The following is a 19,218-nucleotide window of genomic DNA, read 5'->3' as shown; positions in this document are numbered from 1 at the left end:
TTTTTCCCTTTAGCCGGCGACAAATTTGTAATTTCTGTCACACCTGTTACGGTCAACGCGAACAAAAAGACAGCAGTTGCTGGAGGTAGGACCGTCCTTTGTTTTCTTTAAAGACTATCTTTGTTGTGATTTATTAGTTTATGGAAAAAATAAAACCACCCAGCTTTAATCTTTATCTGTTGTGAGAATGCTTACATATATGGATATGTTACCATGTAGGGAGTTCACCTCCTTCTGAACATCTTTGTACACTAGGAAAATACTTCAGTATGGAGTTTTTGGCTGCTATTTGCTTAAACAAACAAGTTTATAGTTTGTGCTGAACTAATGCATTGGTCCCTTGGACCCATTCGTACCTGGACTGTGAATGCCATGTAACTTATCACTCTGGAGAATCAGGGAAATGACATCATGTCAATGCGGACTGGTACCACAGAAATGTCCAGAGCCTTTCAATAGTTACTATTCTGACCAGGGATGTCATAATCTGCTGACAAAAAAATATGAATTCAGTCTCTGTACAATATAATTTATTATTTAAAAATGATCATCAATGGACAAAGATGCTTTATTTCCATGAAAATTATGTAGTTGCAACAACTGCAATCATAGGCTGTCTGGACCGTCATAACAGGCCAAATCTCTACCCTTTGGTTATTTATGTAAGAGTGTGGGTCTCTCTCTCCATTTTGCTTCAATCTGAGAAATCATACTGTTTGATTTTCCTCTGAGCAAACTTTGAATGTGTGTGTGTGCGCTGAATCTCACACTTGAACCTTTACGGAAATACATTCTTTATTCATTTTTTAACACAGAATTATATCACATCTCACACATCATAATTTCAAACTCATTTTTTATCAAGGGAAAATATAAAGAAGGATCTCATATCAGTCTTAGAAAAAAGGTCAAGTGAAGAAAGGGTCACATCAATAAGCTATAAGATACTAAACAAGAACTTCATGAAGATTAAGATGCTTCAAGTTCAATCAGATGGGCAAATCCTTTCCTTATATCCGTCCAACATGAAAGCCTTTTTTTAGCGAGGGGGTCTCGTGTAGTGTGTGATGTTGTGCCCCTGCCCTCATATGTAAGTCTGGGACAGAGCTCAAGCAATGCAGAGTAAACACACACACACCATCTGAGTCATTGCTCATTTATAAACCGCCCTTCATATTCACTGACATATTACATCACAAACCGCTCTGTCGGCTTATATTCAGATAAAGCGCATTGCTGACATAGTCAATAAACAAGCATGTGCTTAATTCTGAGAAGATACGCAATAAGTGCAGTTTGACAGGAAAAGTATAGTCCACCAGTGGGAAAAGTGCTTCTTTAAAAAGGAGGATACAGGGTCTGTGTTTGTCGCCCCATGCAGAGGCTTATGACACATGCTGTATAACATATACGCTATATGAACAGTAATGGCAAAAGCATTCATTTGACCAAACCAGTCTTATTGATAATTATCCAAATTCGCAGTTTTGAGCTTGGAGTTCCTCTACAAAAAAGAAGTTATTTTCTATAAATAAACAGTAAGACACAGATTCAAATATATACATGTATTCAACATACTCTTGAATAAATGTATATCTGTATGTGTATATATATACTCAGCATATGGCTGCAGATATAACTGAACACAGAGACACACAGTCCTAGACTCTTAAATGCTGGTGTGGGTCATAGCACACCCATGTGTTGCACTTTCTTTAACAACTTTATGCCAGTAATTTGCATTTGTAATGAATCAAGTGTGGGAGAGTTGTTGCTATAGTTACAGCGGAAGAGCATCTTCTAAATCCCAATGAGGTGGTGTGATTTTTCCTTCACACCCTGGTGCCTGCTCCATATCAGGCCTATAGATGGCAGCATAAACACTTGATCATGACCTTACTGTTGATATTAAGAGCAATTATAATATAATTCTAAATTTATGTAATGGGAAAAAGCATTGTTTTATTTTAAGATTCTAGTTTTTTAGATTTTCCTTCCCTCTCTTTTTCTTCCCTCTTTGTCCAGAGGTTGATTGCGGCAGAAGAGCTTATATCGATAATATCTCTGGGTTTCTGAAACCCCAAGTTAGATGGATCTGAATGATTAAATCATCTAAACAGTGTCTCCCTTCAAAGAAAAGCAGATTACGTAAATTGGTCCACAAGCCGAAAATTGATCACTCGGAGGCGATCGATTCTCCTCCGCCGCAAGCCTTAAGAGAAAAGACCTCACTAAATCAGCTATGACACCCTAGACCAGAACTAAACAACAGAACAACAAAGACATTGATTTCTATTGCACAAAAAATCTATCCTATTAAAGATAACGTTTATATGCTTATCTCAGCTATTGCCTTACTGTTTTCGGTTAGAGGGCAGCTTTACAGTGTTTTACTGTGCTTTTTATTTCCCCACCGAAATGTAATTAACAGTTAGCCAATGGCCATTTCCAATAGCCACGATCTGCCACCCTCCACTAACATAACAGAGGCTTAAGCCACCTCTATATTAGCACTTCACCATACTTCAAGACACTTCACACAGTTCTAGCCTGACATACCCTCTAGAGATGGACATGAAAAAACAGCGAACAGTAAACGAACCAACGAAACAGTGTTATTAACACAAATTATTTAGCACAAATTATTAGGGACAAACCTCGCACTTAAAAACATGAAAACAGGGTCACGACACATCGTACAGAATATATTATAAATATCTGATAAATAAGATGGGAATATTTTGGATATGATGCTCGGTTCACACGGGGTTAAGGGTTACGATTAGGGTTGGAAATGAGGAATGAGGGTTCAGGAGCTTTAGCATTGGATTTTAGAGTTTGGAATTAGGGTGGGGGTTGATGCTCAGGCTGCTACAGAGGCTAATGCTAATGATAGCACATGATCCTTTTGAAAAATCAGGGTTCAGAAATGTGAACAGTAGCATCCACTCCTCCTCTGCTGAGAACGTCTCAACTTCGGGGAGGATGAGGGGTTCTAAAGTGCCGAGTGGTCCCTATTGTCCTGGGGCGTAAAGGTCATAAAGTTTAGAGACAGTAAAGTATAAGTCTGAGAGTCACAGAGGGTCTCAAGAAGGACAGAGAAACAGGAAACAGGTATGACGAATCCTCAACTTGGCAGCTAAATGATCATCAAATGTGCAGCTTAACCAGTCAAGGGTTCTTTAGATTTATGGCCGACCTCTGACCTTTTCGACCCCTCACCGTTCCCCTATGCAACGGATGAGATCTGTTTCTCTTCCGGGTCGCCTTCTGCCTCCACGTCACCCATCAACGGTTGCCTTTTCTTCAGCTCTCGCTGGTATTTAGCCATCAGAGAGGCGTAAATGCAGCCGTACGCTGCAGCCGCCACCATCATAATACACACGATCCCGCAGACCACACCGGCGATCACCACCGTACCGATCGCCCTGCGAACACTGACCGGCCGATACCTCTGCTTTACACAGTCCGGTAGCTCCCCCTCCGTACGTACCACCGCACCTTCAGACGGAGCGGCCGTCGCCCGAACGCACGGTGGGGATCCACCCTTCGTGCCCCCGCCACCATTCTCGTCATCCAATTGAAGACAGTAGTTGAACATCTCCACAGGAACACCCCTGATGTCCCGGCCCCTCAAGTCCTTCGGAAGCGTACACTCGACCGCATCGACATAGCCACCTACGACATAAAACGCACGAGAGGAAAATCTAAATTCTATCCCTCTGAGGTAAACAGCAGTCATCTCTAATGAATCTAAATGACTGTTTCAACGGCACCACACAGCTAGGAGGGTCACTGGCCCTCTTTAGTTTGGATGTGCTTGTTTGTATAAAAGGAAGAGCGGTAGCTAGCTGGTGTATAATTAATAAGCTTGACATGCATACAGAGAGTCAGAGCCCACCACGACTGTGGTCTCTCACACATACACGCGCACTCTAAGAGCTTTGTGACTCAGCTTCTCATGTCTGTTTCAAATCCCCCTCTCTCAAAGCTGCTTTGAAATAGAATGAAATGAGTTTCTCTGATTTAGAGTGGAGGGATTGAGACAGAAGGAGAAACATTGAAAGAGAGGGTATAAGAGGCTGCGGCTTTTCAGTTCAGCTCTTCATTGTAATCATTGTTTACCAAGACAGTAGGAAGAGTAATACTACAATCACTAATTGTAGTGATTGGAATTGTTCACCTACATTTTTTTTTCTCATAATTAATACCCTCATGTCATTTAAAACCTGTATGTGACTCTTTCTAGTGTGGAACACAAAAGAAGATATTTTGAGAAATGTCTCTGTGGTTTTGAGTCCAATGGAAGTCAATTAGTGGGCAATGTTGTTTGGTTACAAACATTCTTCAAAAAAGTCTTCTTTTGCATTCTGCAGAAAAAAGAAAGTCATACAGGTTTGATAGGACATGATTTGTGAGCAACTGATGAAAAAGGCGTAATGTATCCCTTTAATGCTAAGGTAGTACGTTGCTTGGCAGTTATAAAATTAGAGTCACCTCACCTCGATATATCAGCCACTCCATCCAATGTTTGAAGTCCCTCAGGTTGCAGTCACACTCCCAGGGATTCATGCCCAGCTCCAGGTGCTGAAGGTTGATGAGAGGCTCAAACGTGGCTCTCTCCAGTGCGTGAAGTCTGTTCCCAGCCAAGGAGAGCCAGGTCAGCCCTTGCAGCTCATCCAGCAGCCCCAGCGGCACAACTGCTAGGCCGTTCAGAGAGAGATCCAGCCTTCGCAGCTGGGTCAGGCCACGAAACAGTTCGCGATCTAGAACCGTCAAGCTGTTGTTGCGCAAACTCAAATCGCTCAGGTTACTTAGCTCACGGAAGAGTCTGGAAGGCAGGTTGTCCAGATAGTTGTTGGACAGGTCGAGGGTCTCCAGGGTGCTCAGGTTGGCAAACGTAGAGACGGGCAGGGAGGAGAGACGGTTATTGGTTAGATGGAGGGTGTGCGTGCCTTCCGGGAAAGAGGTCGGAGCAGGCACAGATACCAGACTCCGCCCACTGCAGTTAACTTCCAATGAGTTACACGCACACTCTGAAGGACAGCCAGCGCATAACTGCAGTAATGTAGCACACACACTCAGCACACCTAACAGCCCTGCATGAGAAAAGAAAAAAGAAATATAAATATACAGTATATATATATCGCTTGAAGAGCTGTGATAAGCCACTTTCACCCTTGATTGACATGAATGAGGTGACAGGTGTTGATTTGGTGCCACTTTCAATCACTTGTACTGTATTTAATGAAGGAGACTGATGTCTGACAGCTCGGAATCAGCAGGAGGATAGAAAACCTATGACGACTGTACCTGCTGTACTATTTTAAGATGGAACTAATGTGAACATTCAGATAGACCTCTAGATAAGCCTGTGCTTGTGCGACACTTGCTGTTGTTTGTCACAGCACCTGCAGGCTGTATTTTTAAAGCCTTGTCTTATCCAGACACATTTTATTTCTATACAGGGTTCTTGAGGTGGCCAAATGGTCTTCTTTTTGGTTTTAAGGTTCTTGAGATGAGTATATTGGTTTGGGGTTCTTCTATAAACCAGTAGGCTTCTACAGGTTAGTTTAATGAACTACAGCAGGGGTCTTTCACAGGAACAAAATATAAAGGTCTTGTCTGACAGGGTCACAGACAGTAGAGCAAAAACATCATCATTTATAATTCTGGATCTTGTTAGATCTATGTGGGTTTTCGCTATCACATCCAGAATAAATGTTTTTGTTTACACAATATATGTCTGTGTACTGTGCATATTTATTTTTTATTTATAAACACAAAAACATAAACATACATGTATATATGTTTAGGAAATATTTTGCTGTATTTATTTACCAATAATTATATATAATTATAATATTTAATTATTAATTTTTATATTTTTCTTAAATACATGTATGTGTTTATCAATAAAAAATAAATATGCACAGTGCACAGACATATGTTAACACACTGTTATTCTGAATGCAATTAATCTCGATTAATCCTTTGACAATCCGAAAAATAACACCTTGTTTATCACATTTTTTATGTCCAAAAAAAAAAAATGTAATAATAAAGGGATCGTTCAAACAAAAAACTTCTGGCATCATTTACTCACTCTTAAGTTGCTCCAAAACGATACATTTCTTTGTTCTGTTGAACACAAAGGAAGATATTTTGAAGAATGTGAGAAACCAGACAGTTCTGGGGCTGACTATCATACAGTAGTTCTTTTTTCCTATAAAATTAATAAAAAGTGCACTAGAATTGTTTGGTTACTGACATTCTTCCAAATATATTTTAATGTGACAGCAGAAAAAAACATTTAAACATGTTTGTAAAAACTTGAGGATGGGTAAATGATGACAGAATTTTGTGAACGATATCAAAACATCAAAACATTTAAAAAACAAGACATCAAAAACTTATATAACAATGAATAACAATTGACCAAATATTAAAAAGATTAGAATAGCTCTACAATACATATAGTAAAGGTTTTATATTTTATTATATGGCAAGTTTTATATTTTGCCACACTGCATACATCCCTAATGTTAAACAGTTAATCAATGTTTAATTTTAAGGACATTTTCGTTTACTTTTCAACAATAAACGTTTCTGATACTGGGTTGGGTCACAACACCCCTTGAAGTCTTATGTACTAGAGAAGGTATTCTGCCTTGACAAAATAAACACGTGTGTGTGTGCTTGTGTGTGTGTGTGTGTGTGTGTGTGCTTGATGATGACATGATCACATGTTATCAGTGGGCACAGCGGTTCAAACATTGAGTTCCCAGTTGTCTCAGTCAATGATAAACACATGTGTGAGTGTTTGGCAATGTGTGTGCAGACAGATGCAGTTACGGAACTCAGATATCTGATCCTGACCAACCTCTACACTCTGATCCCTCTGTAATCAGAGACACATTCAACCATCCCAAACACACACTCATACACACTCACACAATTCTATGTAATCTCAATAATTAATCCCCACGTCTAAACTATGTAGTAGTTAATGATTGTGGAATTGCTATTTTGTCTCCTTTACAATCTACAGTCTCTTTAGTGCCGTACGTTCTTCCTTTTTTATCCCTTTGTCTGAAAATAAATGTGTGACAGGCACATGATGGCAGTTATGATAACAGTATTCTCTTTCTGTTATATTCCCAATGTGAACAACTATGCCGAAAACCCAACAAGTGATTGCGTGCTTGCTAAACTGCAAACATACATATAGGGTCTGACGTTAAACCAGCAGGTTAGTATTATGTCTAATATATATGTGGACAATGCAGCAAAACTATGCATGCATCTGCTTTGCTACACGCAAATCTTTAATCAGATGCATATTAACTAAAGCCGTTCTAATCCATCTGTTGCTGGGGCAGCTGGTGATGTTTACTCTATACTAATCTATACACACACGCAAACACATACAATCAATGCATCAGCTCGGTTTGTAGCAACGTTGCCAAGATGCTTGAAAAAACCTGCAAAGCTACTTTAAAAATGTAATATATATGAAGAGTTTGGTTTCAAGAGGAGACACCTCCATTAAATAAAAACTTTTATTGTGGATTCCAATTTATATCAATCAAATGGCAGTTGATTTGTTTTGATTTAAGCCATAAAAAATAAAAAAATACAGCTAACTAAAGACTGGAATATACTTTATAGATACTAGATTTTTATAAAACTAGACATCTTACACTTGCAGACTTTTTGAATGTTGCATATAAAGCAATATATGATCAAATCTGCAGACTTTCTGCAACAACTCCAGACTGAAAATCTGGGTAAAAATCTGAGCAAAAGTCTTATAGTGTATTCCAGACATTACACAATATAAAGTCCCATTATGGGATCAAACTTTTCTTATATAAATATATATATTATCTTGGCATAATATTGCAAGTTGAATTGAAATGGCACCCATTCCCTTGAAACATTTAAATTCCCATGGAAAAAAACATATAAGAACTTAACCATATCTGCCAAAGATGATTGATTACACATTCCCGGAAAGCCAGAACCTCTAATACCTCAGCTTACCTGCAACTATTTTTTGCTGCCCTGTAATCACGGGTATTTCCTTGTAGAGGTGAAAACCTAGTCTTACTTTAGAAGTGTGCAGTATGTGTGTGTGCTGGGCTCACCTTGGCTGTCCGGGTTTCCTCTCCTCCTGCGACTCACTGCAGGTGCAGTGCTGAGCTGCATGTCTCTGCTTCTACAACTGCAACTGCCTCAGATCTGCTGTGGCATCAGCTGGCCCTGATGCCAGCCTCCACGGGCAGCGATAAGGGGCCAGACAGTGAAGACACTGCACAGAGAGTTTGAGGGACAGTCAGGTTTTAGAAGTTGCCTGTTTTAGTGTGAATTAGTTTTGTTGCTGTGGTTTAACTCAAATTAACCTTGACTGATTGTAAAGAGCAGTATCCCGTCATGTAATGACAATCAACTCATTCTATCCCTTATGCGTATCCTACATAAATGAGCAATTGACTCCCAACACACACACACTCACAATAATCATCATAAATATATATGCAGTGCAATTAAACTCTAGAACATATTCCAGTTCTGTGCCGTGATGGAAATGACCATAATACTGTGTATAACCCACAGGAATGATAAAACACAAATTAAATCTTTTATTAAATGTTTTGTGGCTTCTAGTCAAATCGCTAAAGCATAGACATGCTAGTTTAATCCTATCAAACAAGCTTTCCAGTGGTTAGAGCATGCTGCTACCAATGCCAAGATCATGGGTTCGATCACAGGGATATAGTATAATGCAAGTATAATGCAAGTATAAGTAACATATGCAATGTTAGTCTTTTTGGATAAAAGCGTCTGCCAAATGCATAAATGTAAATGTAAGCATACACATTTGTAATCTAGAGTTACTTTCTGCTAAGAAAGCAACCTAAAAAATGAATGACTCATCTTGCACCACAAGTTTCTGTCCAATCAAATGCTTTCTAAAATGAGGATGCCCCTCCCCCAAAATCACCCATATCAGTAGGAAGTAGCAATGGTTCACGATTCTGGCCAGTGATAACTCTAAAGCTTATACGCTAATTTAATTTAAAGGATGAGCCTTTTTGTGTCCCACCCAAACATCCTTAATAGAAAATATTATTACTTTTGTTAACACTACACTATTAATACCTTTTACAAGGTCCTGGATATAAAACAATTAAATACAAATAAAATGAGAAAAATAAGGAAAAAGATCTCACATTAATGCTCAGTTTTAGAAAAATCTGCAGTCAAAAACCAGAGATATACAGTCAAACCTAAAAATCCAAACTATTTCATTAAATTGTCAATGACCCATTTATCTAAGCAATTCTATCAGATTTATATAACCGCTTTAATTTCTTCCTGTTTGTCGACACTCATCTCAATGTCTTAAAGGTATTTTAGAAGGAACGTTAGAGACATTGACACTTAAATCAAATATTACAGCGATCTCCATTAAGTCTCTTGAGCTAGAAAAGCCCGGCCTCTGAGCAATAAAAACTTCCTCTGGGAACACAGCAATCTGCTATACAGCGGTACTTACTGTAATACACATCTCCAGTGCACCAAACGGCAGTAACTCAGTAGATTCTGTTCATCACAGTACAGTAACATGACACTTACATTAACGCTTCCAGCACATGACAGAGGCAGGAATATTAGTATTATAATGACGTAACATTATGTAACATTATGTAATGCAATGCTGTGAATATGCGAGTGTGTGTTTCTCGGGTCGTATCGGGCACAAGGTTACAAATTGCTTCTGTTTACGGCAGAATGATGGCTGTAAAATGGCCGCTGCTGTCTTAGACTTGGTCTCTGTGACACTTCGGCCTTGTCACCTGCCACATCCATCAGTGTGTGTGTGTGTGTGAGTGTGTGTTTGCGCAACGCAACACCAATTCACCAGGCTGTCATCTGAAACGGCACAGTGGAAAAATGTGCAGACATTTAGAGGTTATATTACTTGTGCGTAAGATAGAGGGAGTTTGTGTCTGTGGGTCAGGTTTTGCCTACATTACAGGAATCAAATTTTCCCACCAGGATAGTAAAACCAGAAATCATCCATAAATGTGTGGCTGGCCAACATTCCCCAAAAGGAAAATAGCTCAATAAACATACTTTATAATGTCTTAATGGCAATCTACCATTGCAGAAAGGTTTCGGTGATGGTTGTGTATGTGTCAGGTATGGAACATATCATTAGCACAGTATATATAAGTCAATGAAAGTCACTGTGTGTGTGTGTAAGTGTTTGTAAAGGTGTTTCTGTGCAGTTGCTCAGCATGCAAATATGTTCCCAATATGTTTCCTAGAACATACGAGTATGACAGCGTGATAATATGAGTGTGTGTGTGTGTGTGTGAAGAGAGGATAATTAGTTAGAGGAATGGTGTCATTTGACACTGAAGCATGCAGACTACACACACACACACACACACAAACACACACGTCATTTAACAGTCTCTCACTTTAGCAGCATCTCTCTCCACATTCAGTCCCGCACATATTTCCCACATTCTCACCACACGTCTTACTAACTTCCTGTGAAAGCACAAGGTCAGCTGTGTGCATGTGTGTGAGAGCATGTGTGTCGGTTCCCTGTGACTTGCAACACATAAGTAAATAGAAACGCCATTGGTGTTTACCCCTGAACTAGTCCACCTGCTTAATTTTCTCTTTACTTTGAGGCAGACGGAGTCAACAGATGCAAACAGAAACGGCAGAAACAAAGACGCGGAGGCCACGGCCATCAATTATTAAAATATCACAGACAAAAAAGGGTCACACATGCACAATAAAGACATACTGTATATGTGGACATACAAAGATACAGTATATTATCTTCAGTTTTTTTGTCCTTGCATTCACACGCATCTGTGTGTGAATAGATGGATGTGTCCAAAGGTATTCTCAGGATTCCATATTATATAGGAGACACAATCTCACACCTACGTGCACATATACACTTAACAACAGCATTCCAGTACGTCACCTGCTGTAACAAACACACACACCCTTACATAGCCTTTGTGTCTAAACAAATCTGAACAACAACGTTAGATCTTTAACCCAAAACAGAATCAGTCCACGTGCCCATCACATTAAATCATCCATTTTCTCAACCAGATGGTCTTGCATATCAAATATTAACCATCAAAAAATGTAAATGTGTGGTGCTTGTGTGTTATAGGTAAACCGTATTTTACTCACCGTCTTTAGATGCTGTCCTTCCCAGCGTCCCCCCCGAGCTCTCACACGCTCACATGCACACGCGCTCATGCACGGCTTTTGGAGAAACAAGCGAATGGCAGCTCTCGTAATGCTCCGATATGGAAATGAAAATATCTTCCCGCTGCTAGGAGCGACGGCTGCCACGAGCAACGGCTCCCACTGGAGAAAGGACGGAATTAAAAAAAAGAAATTATTAAAATAAATAAGAGGGGAGTTAAATCCTGCGCAATGCCTGGCTGTATTACTCAGAGAGAGAGAAGGACGGAGAGAGAGAGAGAGGGAGGGGGGCTTGCTCCAGTCTTTATTCTCTGTGGTTTCCAGCAGAACGATTCGCCTCTGTGTTGGTGAATTCGGTCCACAGAACGCACTTGGGTGTGTGTGTCAGGAGGTTGTCTCTCAAGCGCGTGCTGTCCTCGGGCTAGCCTTTGGTGCGCATGTGTGTCTGTGTGTGAGTAAATGTGTGTGTTGCTTTCTCCATATGTGCATGTGGGGAGGCGTTCAGTGCAAGCGTGTGCCAGTCTCGTCAAAGATAGTAACATTAGTGAGGGATGAGGGGAGAGAGGAGGGGTTGAGAAAACAGCTGATTCTTTCTCACGCTTTATAGATGAATGGATAGATAGATAGATAGAAAATGTAAATGAAAATGAAATCCATGTATACAAACATTGCAGCTATTGCCTGACGTGATAAATAATGTATCATGGCACGCAGGCCATGCTGCAGTGCCAGTGCCTCAAACGGAGAAATGCATCCATTGCGGCTATTTATAAGAAAAAGTGTTCTGCGACATCAGAAGCGTTTAACTCCTGTGCGTCGTGGGGTGTTGCAACACATCGTGTACTTCAGAAGGACCTCATTGCCGCCGACATGCTTTCATATGCCAGACATTGACAAGAAAAAGCACTCCAGTTCCATTAAAACCTTACCATGCCAGTTATATGGCTGTCAGAACCTCTGTGCGCAAAGACGTGTACATGTGAGCGCGGACATTGAGAGCCCGTGTGTGCTGCTCACGTTGAGGACAGCATCATATTTTGGCGATTAAATCTTCAAGGTGTCAGCAGGGGATGCGCTGACATCATGTTACCTAAGCAACAGAGGGAAAGAAACAGAGAACGAGAGGTGGAGGGATTGAGGGGTGGTTTTTCCACTGGCTGGTTAGCATATGATTCTTTAGCTTTTGCCGATAATCTGTGGCGTACAAAGTTCACTGCTGTGTTTGCGTTAACATGCGGCCTACTGTTTATTCCTGTCATATTCATAATAAAGATAATTTTTTGTTGTTTATATATTGAAAGAGATATTTATTTAAACTAAAACAATACTAAGGCACATAAGAATTGTAAAATACTGACTGTTTACAAACAGGTTTCCTGAACACTCCCGCCGTCTTCAATTGGTTGGCCAAACAGATAGCTTAGCTGTCAAGCTGTTCGGGATCTTTAAATAAACAGAACAAAATATTTTGAATGCTGTATTCATTAACAGAATCGATCCAATAGTGTTCTCTGTCCCTAATCAACAAAAATATATATTTTTTATCATTTTGGCCATCTGTCAACACTGTGGTTTTTATACCACATTATAAATGCAGACATTCACAGTTCACACGCATGAATATGTTCACACATCACATCATCTCAAAGATTATTATTTATGCACAGACATACATAATCTCTTTCTCACATCTAATTAAAGGTTTGTTTATAACTACCGAATAGTTCTCTATAGCTGTGATTGCTTCATGCTGTATAACATCATTGTGTTTGTTTTTGTGTGTGGGATGTTTGTGTGCAAGGAGAATGACAGAAGCTCAGAAACTGAGTATTTACTGAATTATCTGCTCTGCTGGAGTCACATGTCTTCCGTCAATAACACTTCTATCTGCGCGCTCTGTGAGCTCGTCACTATTTTGGGCAATCTTCATCGCAGGGCTGTCCAAATCTTTAGGATGCTAGAAAAGATGTGGTGCCTGTAATCTTCCGATGATGCTACAGTGTACGCATCTCTTCATTTAAGAAACTGTCTTCCCTCTGCAAGCCGTCTTCCTCACCCGGTGCAGTTATTACTAACCCTGTCTTCCACACTCTGCCTCTTTATTATCCAACTCTATTAATTAGCTTCAGTGTGATAGATGGTTCCGCTCTCTCTCTCTCTCTCTCTCTTTCTCTACCTCTCTCTACCTCTCTCGGTCTGAATTATTGAAGTAAAGAGGTTTTTCCTCAATCGAATAATTTACTGTAGTATAATCAGACATGAGAGTGTACTGCAAAGTGTAAGTGTCCTCCTAACAACACATAGGACTTAACAATATGCTATAGTAATGCTTAAAGTGTGCAATTTCTATCTGCACACAAACAGACAAACAGGCTGACAAGAACAGTCTATTTACTTCTAACAAAGTTCTATACTTAAACTGAACATTTGGATTAATCTTAACTGTGACTGTCTGTCAGGAATGTGTCTGTTGTTAACATGCCAAGCTGGTTGGGACACCTAAACAAATATAACAATGTGTAATAGCACTACAGAAATACGGGAATCCAATTGCAGATGTCTCATAGTTGACATACTGGTACAGGGGACAGTATATGAAATTAAATTTCATTGTATTACAGCAAAAGCTGTCTTCGGTACAAACTGGATTATGTTGTGTATTATGTTTTCGTTATTATGAAGGATCAGGTTTGATATATGAGATATATGAGTTCAAGGTAATACGTTTGAAATATGAAGTATCGGGATTAACAGATGAGATATCAGGTTTAATATGTGAGGTGTTGAAGTTGAGAAATGAAATATTAGCACATTTTGTATGTTTAGGCTTGTGAGAATGGGCAGCCACTGATGCATGCTGAAACAAAATGTGTAATATCCGCAGAGTTAAACTTTGAAAATGGTTTCGCGATTGAAAGGTTCATAAATCAGCCAAACCATGCTTGATTTAAACTGAATAATGTCAAGGTGATTCAGTGAAGGTTTATTATCTAATGAAAAAAGTAATTTCTGCTGGTTCTTATTGGCTTCTAAGGTCCGTTTGTGTAATAACTTGTGTGAATAACTTTATTAATGTCTGTGTACTTTACACGCATAGCCATCGGGGTTCAGATGTCTCTGGAGATGTTATCAAAAAGGTTCTGGTCCATAGCCACTCAGGTACAACCATCATGTCAACTACTGCAAAACACTGCTCACAATTGCTTACTGACCGTGTTTGTGTGCTTTGTGCGTACAAATGTGTGTAAATGTTTTGCTTACCTTGGGGACGACAAGGTACATATCTGCAGAAGAACAGCGAACCTAACAAAAAGAAGAACATGCTCATAAATAGGCCAAATAATGTCCCAATTAAATTCTTAAAATGCCAGAATGTGAATGTACGTATGTACTTTAGTTATATATTACACTACAAACAGATGATGCTAATAAGGAAGTCCCAACAAGGATATGCAAACACGCTTTATCGTAAGTTTGACCGGATGGGTCTCATCTGTTCAAACATTCTGTGGAGGGAAGTGAAGACAGACACGGTGGTGTTAGCTTTGTCGCTCCTCACGCTCGCGCAGGCTTTTGTTTGATGTTTATCATGCAAACAGAAGATTAAAAAGTGTTGAGGGAGATTTGGGTGAGTCCAGGGGACGCTTAGAAAAACAGGGCGAGGAGGCGATATCGCTCCCTACAGAGTCTCTTGGGAGGACACTCGTTATGTTTTTCTCATTTTTCTTGCAACCCATGGGATTTCCGCTGAACACTTTTCCGCCTCAGATGGCACATCACCAATGTGTCGGTCTTGCCTTCTCCTGTGATAATAACTAATCCTGTATTCAGTACCATGTCAAAGCTAATAGAAGACCGACAATGCTGCCACAATGATTACTCTTATTGTTTAACATTTAAAAAAAACAAAATCCATTAAGCAAATCCCAAAGGATGCACTTCAAAAAAAACTATGTCTATAATATGAAACATGCATGTGGTGAAAAACAAACAGTTATATCAAAGAAAGGTTCATGTATAGAATATTAAATATGCATTTAAAATTCTATACATGACTCTTTCTTTGATATTACTGTTTGTTTACCACCACATGCATAAATACCTAAAGATATGTTCATCCTGTGACCATAGAAATATTCTCTGGCAAATATAATTTTTAGAGTTAAGGATGTTTTTTCTAGAAGCACTATAATTTGTATTTCAATAAAATTTTGGATTCCTAATCACTAATCATTTATTAAATCCAACCAAATGTCCAGGGTCTGAAACTGAAATAGTGCAAAAAACGATTTTCTTCCAGTGGCAATTTCATTCTGTAATAGCATACATGTCGCCTCTCTTGTATTTTGCCGGCATTTCTCTATGTAATTAAATATCTTTGACAGTAGCTGTACTAAAAATTCACAGTACAGGCCCCTATGGCAAGAATTGTTTCTGCTTTTCCTGTCCCTGCTCATATATGTTACATGGCTGGAGTGAAGCACACAAGAGCCTGCACTGATCATGTGATGGCTCAAAGACAGAGTGATGTTGCAATATAAGCAGGACTTGAGTTTAAAGCTGATATGTCAATCAACGTTTTACTTTTTTCACTGCTTCTTCGTGTTGCATGGATGGACATCAGGCTAATGACACAGATGTATGTACTTATTAAAAATAAAAGAATCAACACATGATACAATAGACCCTAAATTACTAATCCACATTGATGCTTTTTCTGTCTCTCTCTCTGACATAGTGTTCAGCAGTAGAGGGACTTTGTCCTTTGAGCTGTATTGATAATGCGGTAAGTATCTAGCCAGTAGAGACCGCCTGTGCGTATATCTATGAAAATATACATCACTATCTTTTTCTTTTTCAAACAGGATATTAACTGCTATGTCACAGACAGCAATGGCTTTATCATCATTTCTGAAGACAAAACAGATGTAAGAGCACTTGTGGGTGTGAAACAGCATTTTATGTCTGGAATATCAATGATTAAATCTATATGTAAGGCGATATGTCATTTATCTAATGGGAAATGATGGGATTGTGAAGTCAGGTGTTATTTACTGTACCTGAATGGAGCCAGACCTGAAAACTAAATAGCTCTTTGGCTAATATTAGCCAGGAGTATGTGTGCCCTCTCTGACATCAGCAGAAATAGACAGTAGTTTCAGCATCAATTATAGATTTTGAAAATAATGCGCACTTAAAACTTTAACCAGAGTCAGTTTAAACGGTTTAAATAAAGGAAAATAAATAAATATCGGAGTCATGAAATTAAGGTTCTTAATATAATAAAACAAAACTCTTTATAACGATTGCTCAGCATAGGGCAGTTCCTGTGGAAATGAATGAATAAATAAATAAATATATGAGGTGTTTTCCATCATTAGTGAACTTGAGGAGAGAGATGGAGAACAGTGCATCGCCAGTGTAAATATAGAGAAGTGGAGGAATAACAGGGGCTAGCTGAATAATTTAGCATGCTGGCCAGCAGCCTTACAGACCTGTTTAAAATGTGATTTTAGTGGTCTGTAGAACAACTTAAAAATTCATATAAAATCATTTCTAATGAAAAGTCTGTTCCATCATAACCAAGAAAGTGATGCTATTAAATACATAACAGTAAATTCTCAGCTACGTGTGCTCTCTGTATCTGTAGGTTGGCAGGTTTCTGGGGGAAGTTGATGGCTCGGTGATGTCACAGCTCTTGAGAATGGGCATGTTCAAAAGGTCTGAGAACTTTTCGTTGTCTTCCGAACTCTAACGTAATCTCTTTTGACAAAAATGTCTAATGTGTATGTGTGTTTCCACAGAGTTTCTCTCTATGACTATCAGGCCATGTGTAAAGGGCATTCCCACTCTGCAAGCAGCGCTCGACCCCTGCTCAGCGTAAGCACTGTCCTGCCTGTTTTAATAACGCCCACCAGAACACCACAGTCAGATATGATCAGCATCACATAAAGAATCACACTTCCTTTTTCTCCGGGCTGTTTAGAGTCTGCTTTTGTCTGCTGAAATATCATGCTATTGATTGTGAAGGTATTTAGAGGGAGATAAGTTCTATGAAAATCCTCAATTAATATCACACCTCTCTCTTTTCTGTTTGGAATGACCAAATTGTTGTAGGTCAAAGGTCATGGCTGATCTAGATATAGACATGACCCTCACATCATAATCATTGGTGTTTGTTTTCTATCCATCCGTGGGCTTTGGAGCATAAATTCTCAATGTTATTGAATGCACAGTATGATTTGAAAAGTATGATTCCTCTTATTCCTCTTTCTGCTTTTCTCGCACTCTCAGCCATTTTATAACCTGCTGGCAACACTGAGATGGTTCCTCTCAAATGGCCTGTTGTAAGTGTGGACATTTTTGCTGTTTAACAGATCAATGAATCAGTTGAGCCCTTATAAAATCAAAACATTTTCTCCTTGCCAGGTTTTTACTGGACTTCAACATTTACAGTCTGTGGCAGTCAGATTACTTTGTGGAAGGTATGTATGAGCTCATTAGTTCCTCGCTTTCTTATTTCGCTTACCTTTCTGTTGTATTGCTGTTCTCACGTCATCTTTCATCATCTTCATCACATTCTTTTTCATTTCTGTAACTTCCTTCATCTTGATGTGTCAGCAAAGAGCTCATTCCATGCATGTAAGTCTGTCTTGACATCCCATGACCACATGTGTGTTGCTTGTATATGAATGAGAGAAATAATGTTACATATGCAGTCTCGAAAAGACATGTGTCCAAATGCAAATGTATTCATTTTATTTACCTGTTTCTTTTCTCTGTAGCCAGTAAGAAGTCAAAGGGAGGCCTTCTGCAACCATGTGATACAGAGTATCCAAGCTTCATATATGAGCCCTCAATCAAAGAAACAAATAGCATCATCAAGTGTGGAAGATGTCAAAAGTACGAATTAACAGTTTTTATAGTAAAGACAAATTGCTTAGCTTGGACAAAGGTTTAGTTTGATGTTTTTATGCTCTCTAGTGGTAATGACATTATACTGGAAAACAGCTAGAACAGAATTTGAAGAAAATAAGAAAACGGCATGTGAAAAAGCTTATTGACATTTTTACTTACCAATGATGTTTTATAGTTCATGCTGCAAAGTTGTCTCTACAGTATTATATTGTAGCTATGAAAAATATGTTCACTCACAGTAGCCTGCTAACTTTTAAACCAGTTATCTACACACCTTTATCACCAAACCATTTACATTTTCTTGTCATAACTTAGTGATATATAAATCTATATTGAAATTAATACAAATTGTCAATCCTTATCTTTTGTCGACACTATCCTTACAAAAAGGGCTCGAGAAGCCTGTTGCTATAGTTACATTTGCTAATAAGCGCGACATCATTTCGCGAGCATCAGGTGTGGCGCGAAATGAAACTTGTTGATTAGTTAATGCTGATTCGAAAGAGTCGGTTCTTGTGCAATAGCAAGATTGAAGATTTTTTTTTTTTTAAATATGACTTCTTTATCTGTAGTGAAAAAGTTTGGTAGTTAATACATATTTATTTATGTATTTAATAATTGTCTTGCTTTGTCTCTCTCTTGCTTTTTTGCATGGCATGTAGGATGTTTGTGATTCACCAGGTTCCTGACAGTAACCTTTTGTTGTTGGTGATTCAGGCAGACTGTGACTGTTCTCGACAGTATTCACCTATGACTTTGGAGCCCAAAGAGGTCAAATATATCCTTACCACCCTGCCAATTTGATCAATTTAACCACATTTGATGAAGTAAATCAAATTAAATTTCATTTAACATATTTCATGTTATCTTAAAATCGTATTTAATCACTGATGTTGACTTGGTATTATGTAATGGTGGTTGTTGTTTTATGAGTTTTTCTTAACCTCTGAGCACACAACTCCTCAGTAAAATGTGATCGAATGAGATCTATGAAAATACGAAGACGGCCTGAATCTTGCCATGCCTACCATCCTCATGTAAATATAC

At 38.9% G+C, this 19,218-nt stretch overlaps 2 protein-coding genes across 3 annotated transcripts in view; one reads left to right on the top strand and one right to left on the bottom strand.

The window, feature by feature from the left end:
- Window positions 1–19,218, top strand: part of cacna2d4a (calcium channel, voltage-dependent, alpha 2/delta subunit 4a) — a 31,840-nt gene that overhangs the window by 11,640 nt on the left and 982 nt on the right. The window contains exons 26-37 of the mRNA XM_056747570.1: window positions 14–85; window positions 14,351–14,412; window positions 15,992–16,036; window positions 16,119–16,181; window positions 16,904–16,974; window positions 17,058–17,133; window positions 17,548–17,600; window positions 17,683–17,738; window positions 17,875–17,895; window positions 18,039–18,156; window positions 18,834–18,949; window positions 19,126–19,208. Of these exons, the coding sequence (XP_056603548.1) occupies window positions 14–85; window positions 14,351–14,412; window positions 15,992–16,036; window positions 16,119–16,181; window positions 16,904–16,974; window positions 17,058–17,133; window positions 17,548–17,600; window positions 17,683–17,738; window positions 17,875–17,895; window positions 18,039–18,156; window positions 18,834–18,949; window positions 19,126–19,208 (836 nt within the window). The remainder of the gene's footprint in view (window positions 1–13; window positions 86–14,350; window positions 14,413–15,991; window positions 16,037–16,118; window positions 16,182–16,903; window positions 16,975–17,057; window positions 17,134–17,547; window positions 17,601–17,682; window positions 17,739–17,874; window positions 17,896–18,038; window positions 18,157–18,833; window positions 18,950–19,125; window positions 19,209–19,218) is intronic.
- Window positions 608–12,323, bottom strand: lrtm2a (leucine-rich repeats and transmembrane domains 2a). Of its 2 annotated transcripts, XM_056747575.1 has the most exons (5): window positions 12,183–12,323; window positions 11,236–11,415; window positions 8,151–8,314; window positions 4,503–5,099; window positions 767–3,678 (listed from the first exon to the last, which is right to left on the bottom strand). In XM_056747575.1, the coding sequence occupies exons 3-5, from the start codon at window positions 8,209–8,211 to the stop codon at window positions 3,230–3,232; spliced, it is 1,107 nt and encodes a 368-aa protein (XP_056603553.1). In that variant the 5' UTR covers window positions 8,212–8,314; window positions 11,236–11,415; window positions 12,183–12,323; the 3' UTR covers window positions 767–3,229. The 2 variants fall into 2 exon arrangements, with proteins under 2 accessions (XP_056603554.1, XP_056603553.1); XM_056747576.1 differs by lacking the exon at window positions 12,183–12,323 and having other exon boundaries at window positions 608–3,678; window positions 11,236–12,061.

The sequence above is a fragment of the Triplophysa dalaica genome, chromosome 5 (assembly GCF_015846415.1).
Source record: "Triplophysa dalaica isolate WHDGS20190420 chromosome 5, ASM1584641v1, whole genome shotgun sequence".
Lineage (NCBI taxonomy): Eukaryota > Metazoa > Chordata > Actinopteri > Cypriniformes > Nemacheilidae > Triplophysa > Triplophysa dalaica.
This window is presented reverse-complemented; position numbering and strand designations above follow the sequence as displayed.

What these genes read in the sequence shown, in the direction of transcription:
- lrtm2a (XM_056747575.1), bottom strand. Translation starts at nt 8,211, where the DNA reads ATGCAGCTCAGCACTGCACCTGCAGTGAGTCGCAGGAGGAGAGGAAAC. An exon ending in AGGAAACCCGGACAGCCAAG is followed by an intron (nt 5,100 to 8,150) that starts GTGAGCCCAGCA and finishes TTTCTCATGCAG; the next exon opens with GGCTGTTAGGTGTGCTGAGT. An exon ending in GGAGTGGCTGATATATCGAG is followed by an intron (nt 3,679 to 4,502) that starts GTGAGGTGACTC and finishes TTTATGTCGTAG; the next exon opens with GTGGCTATGTCGATGCGGTC.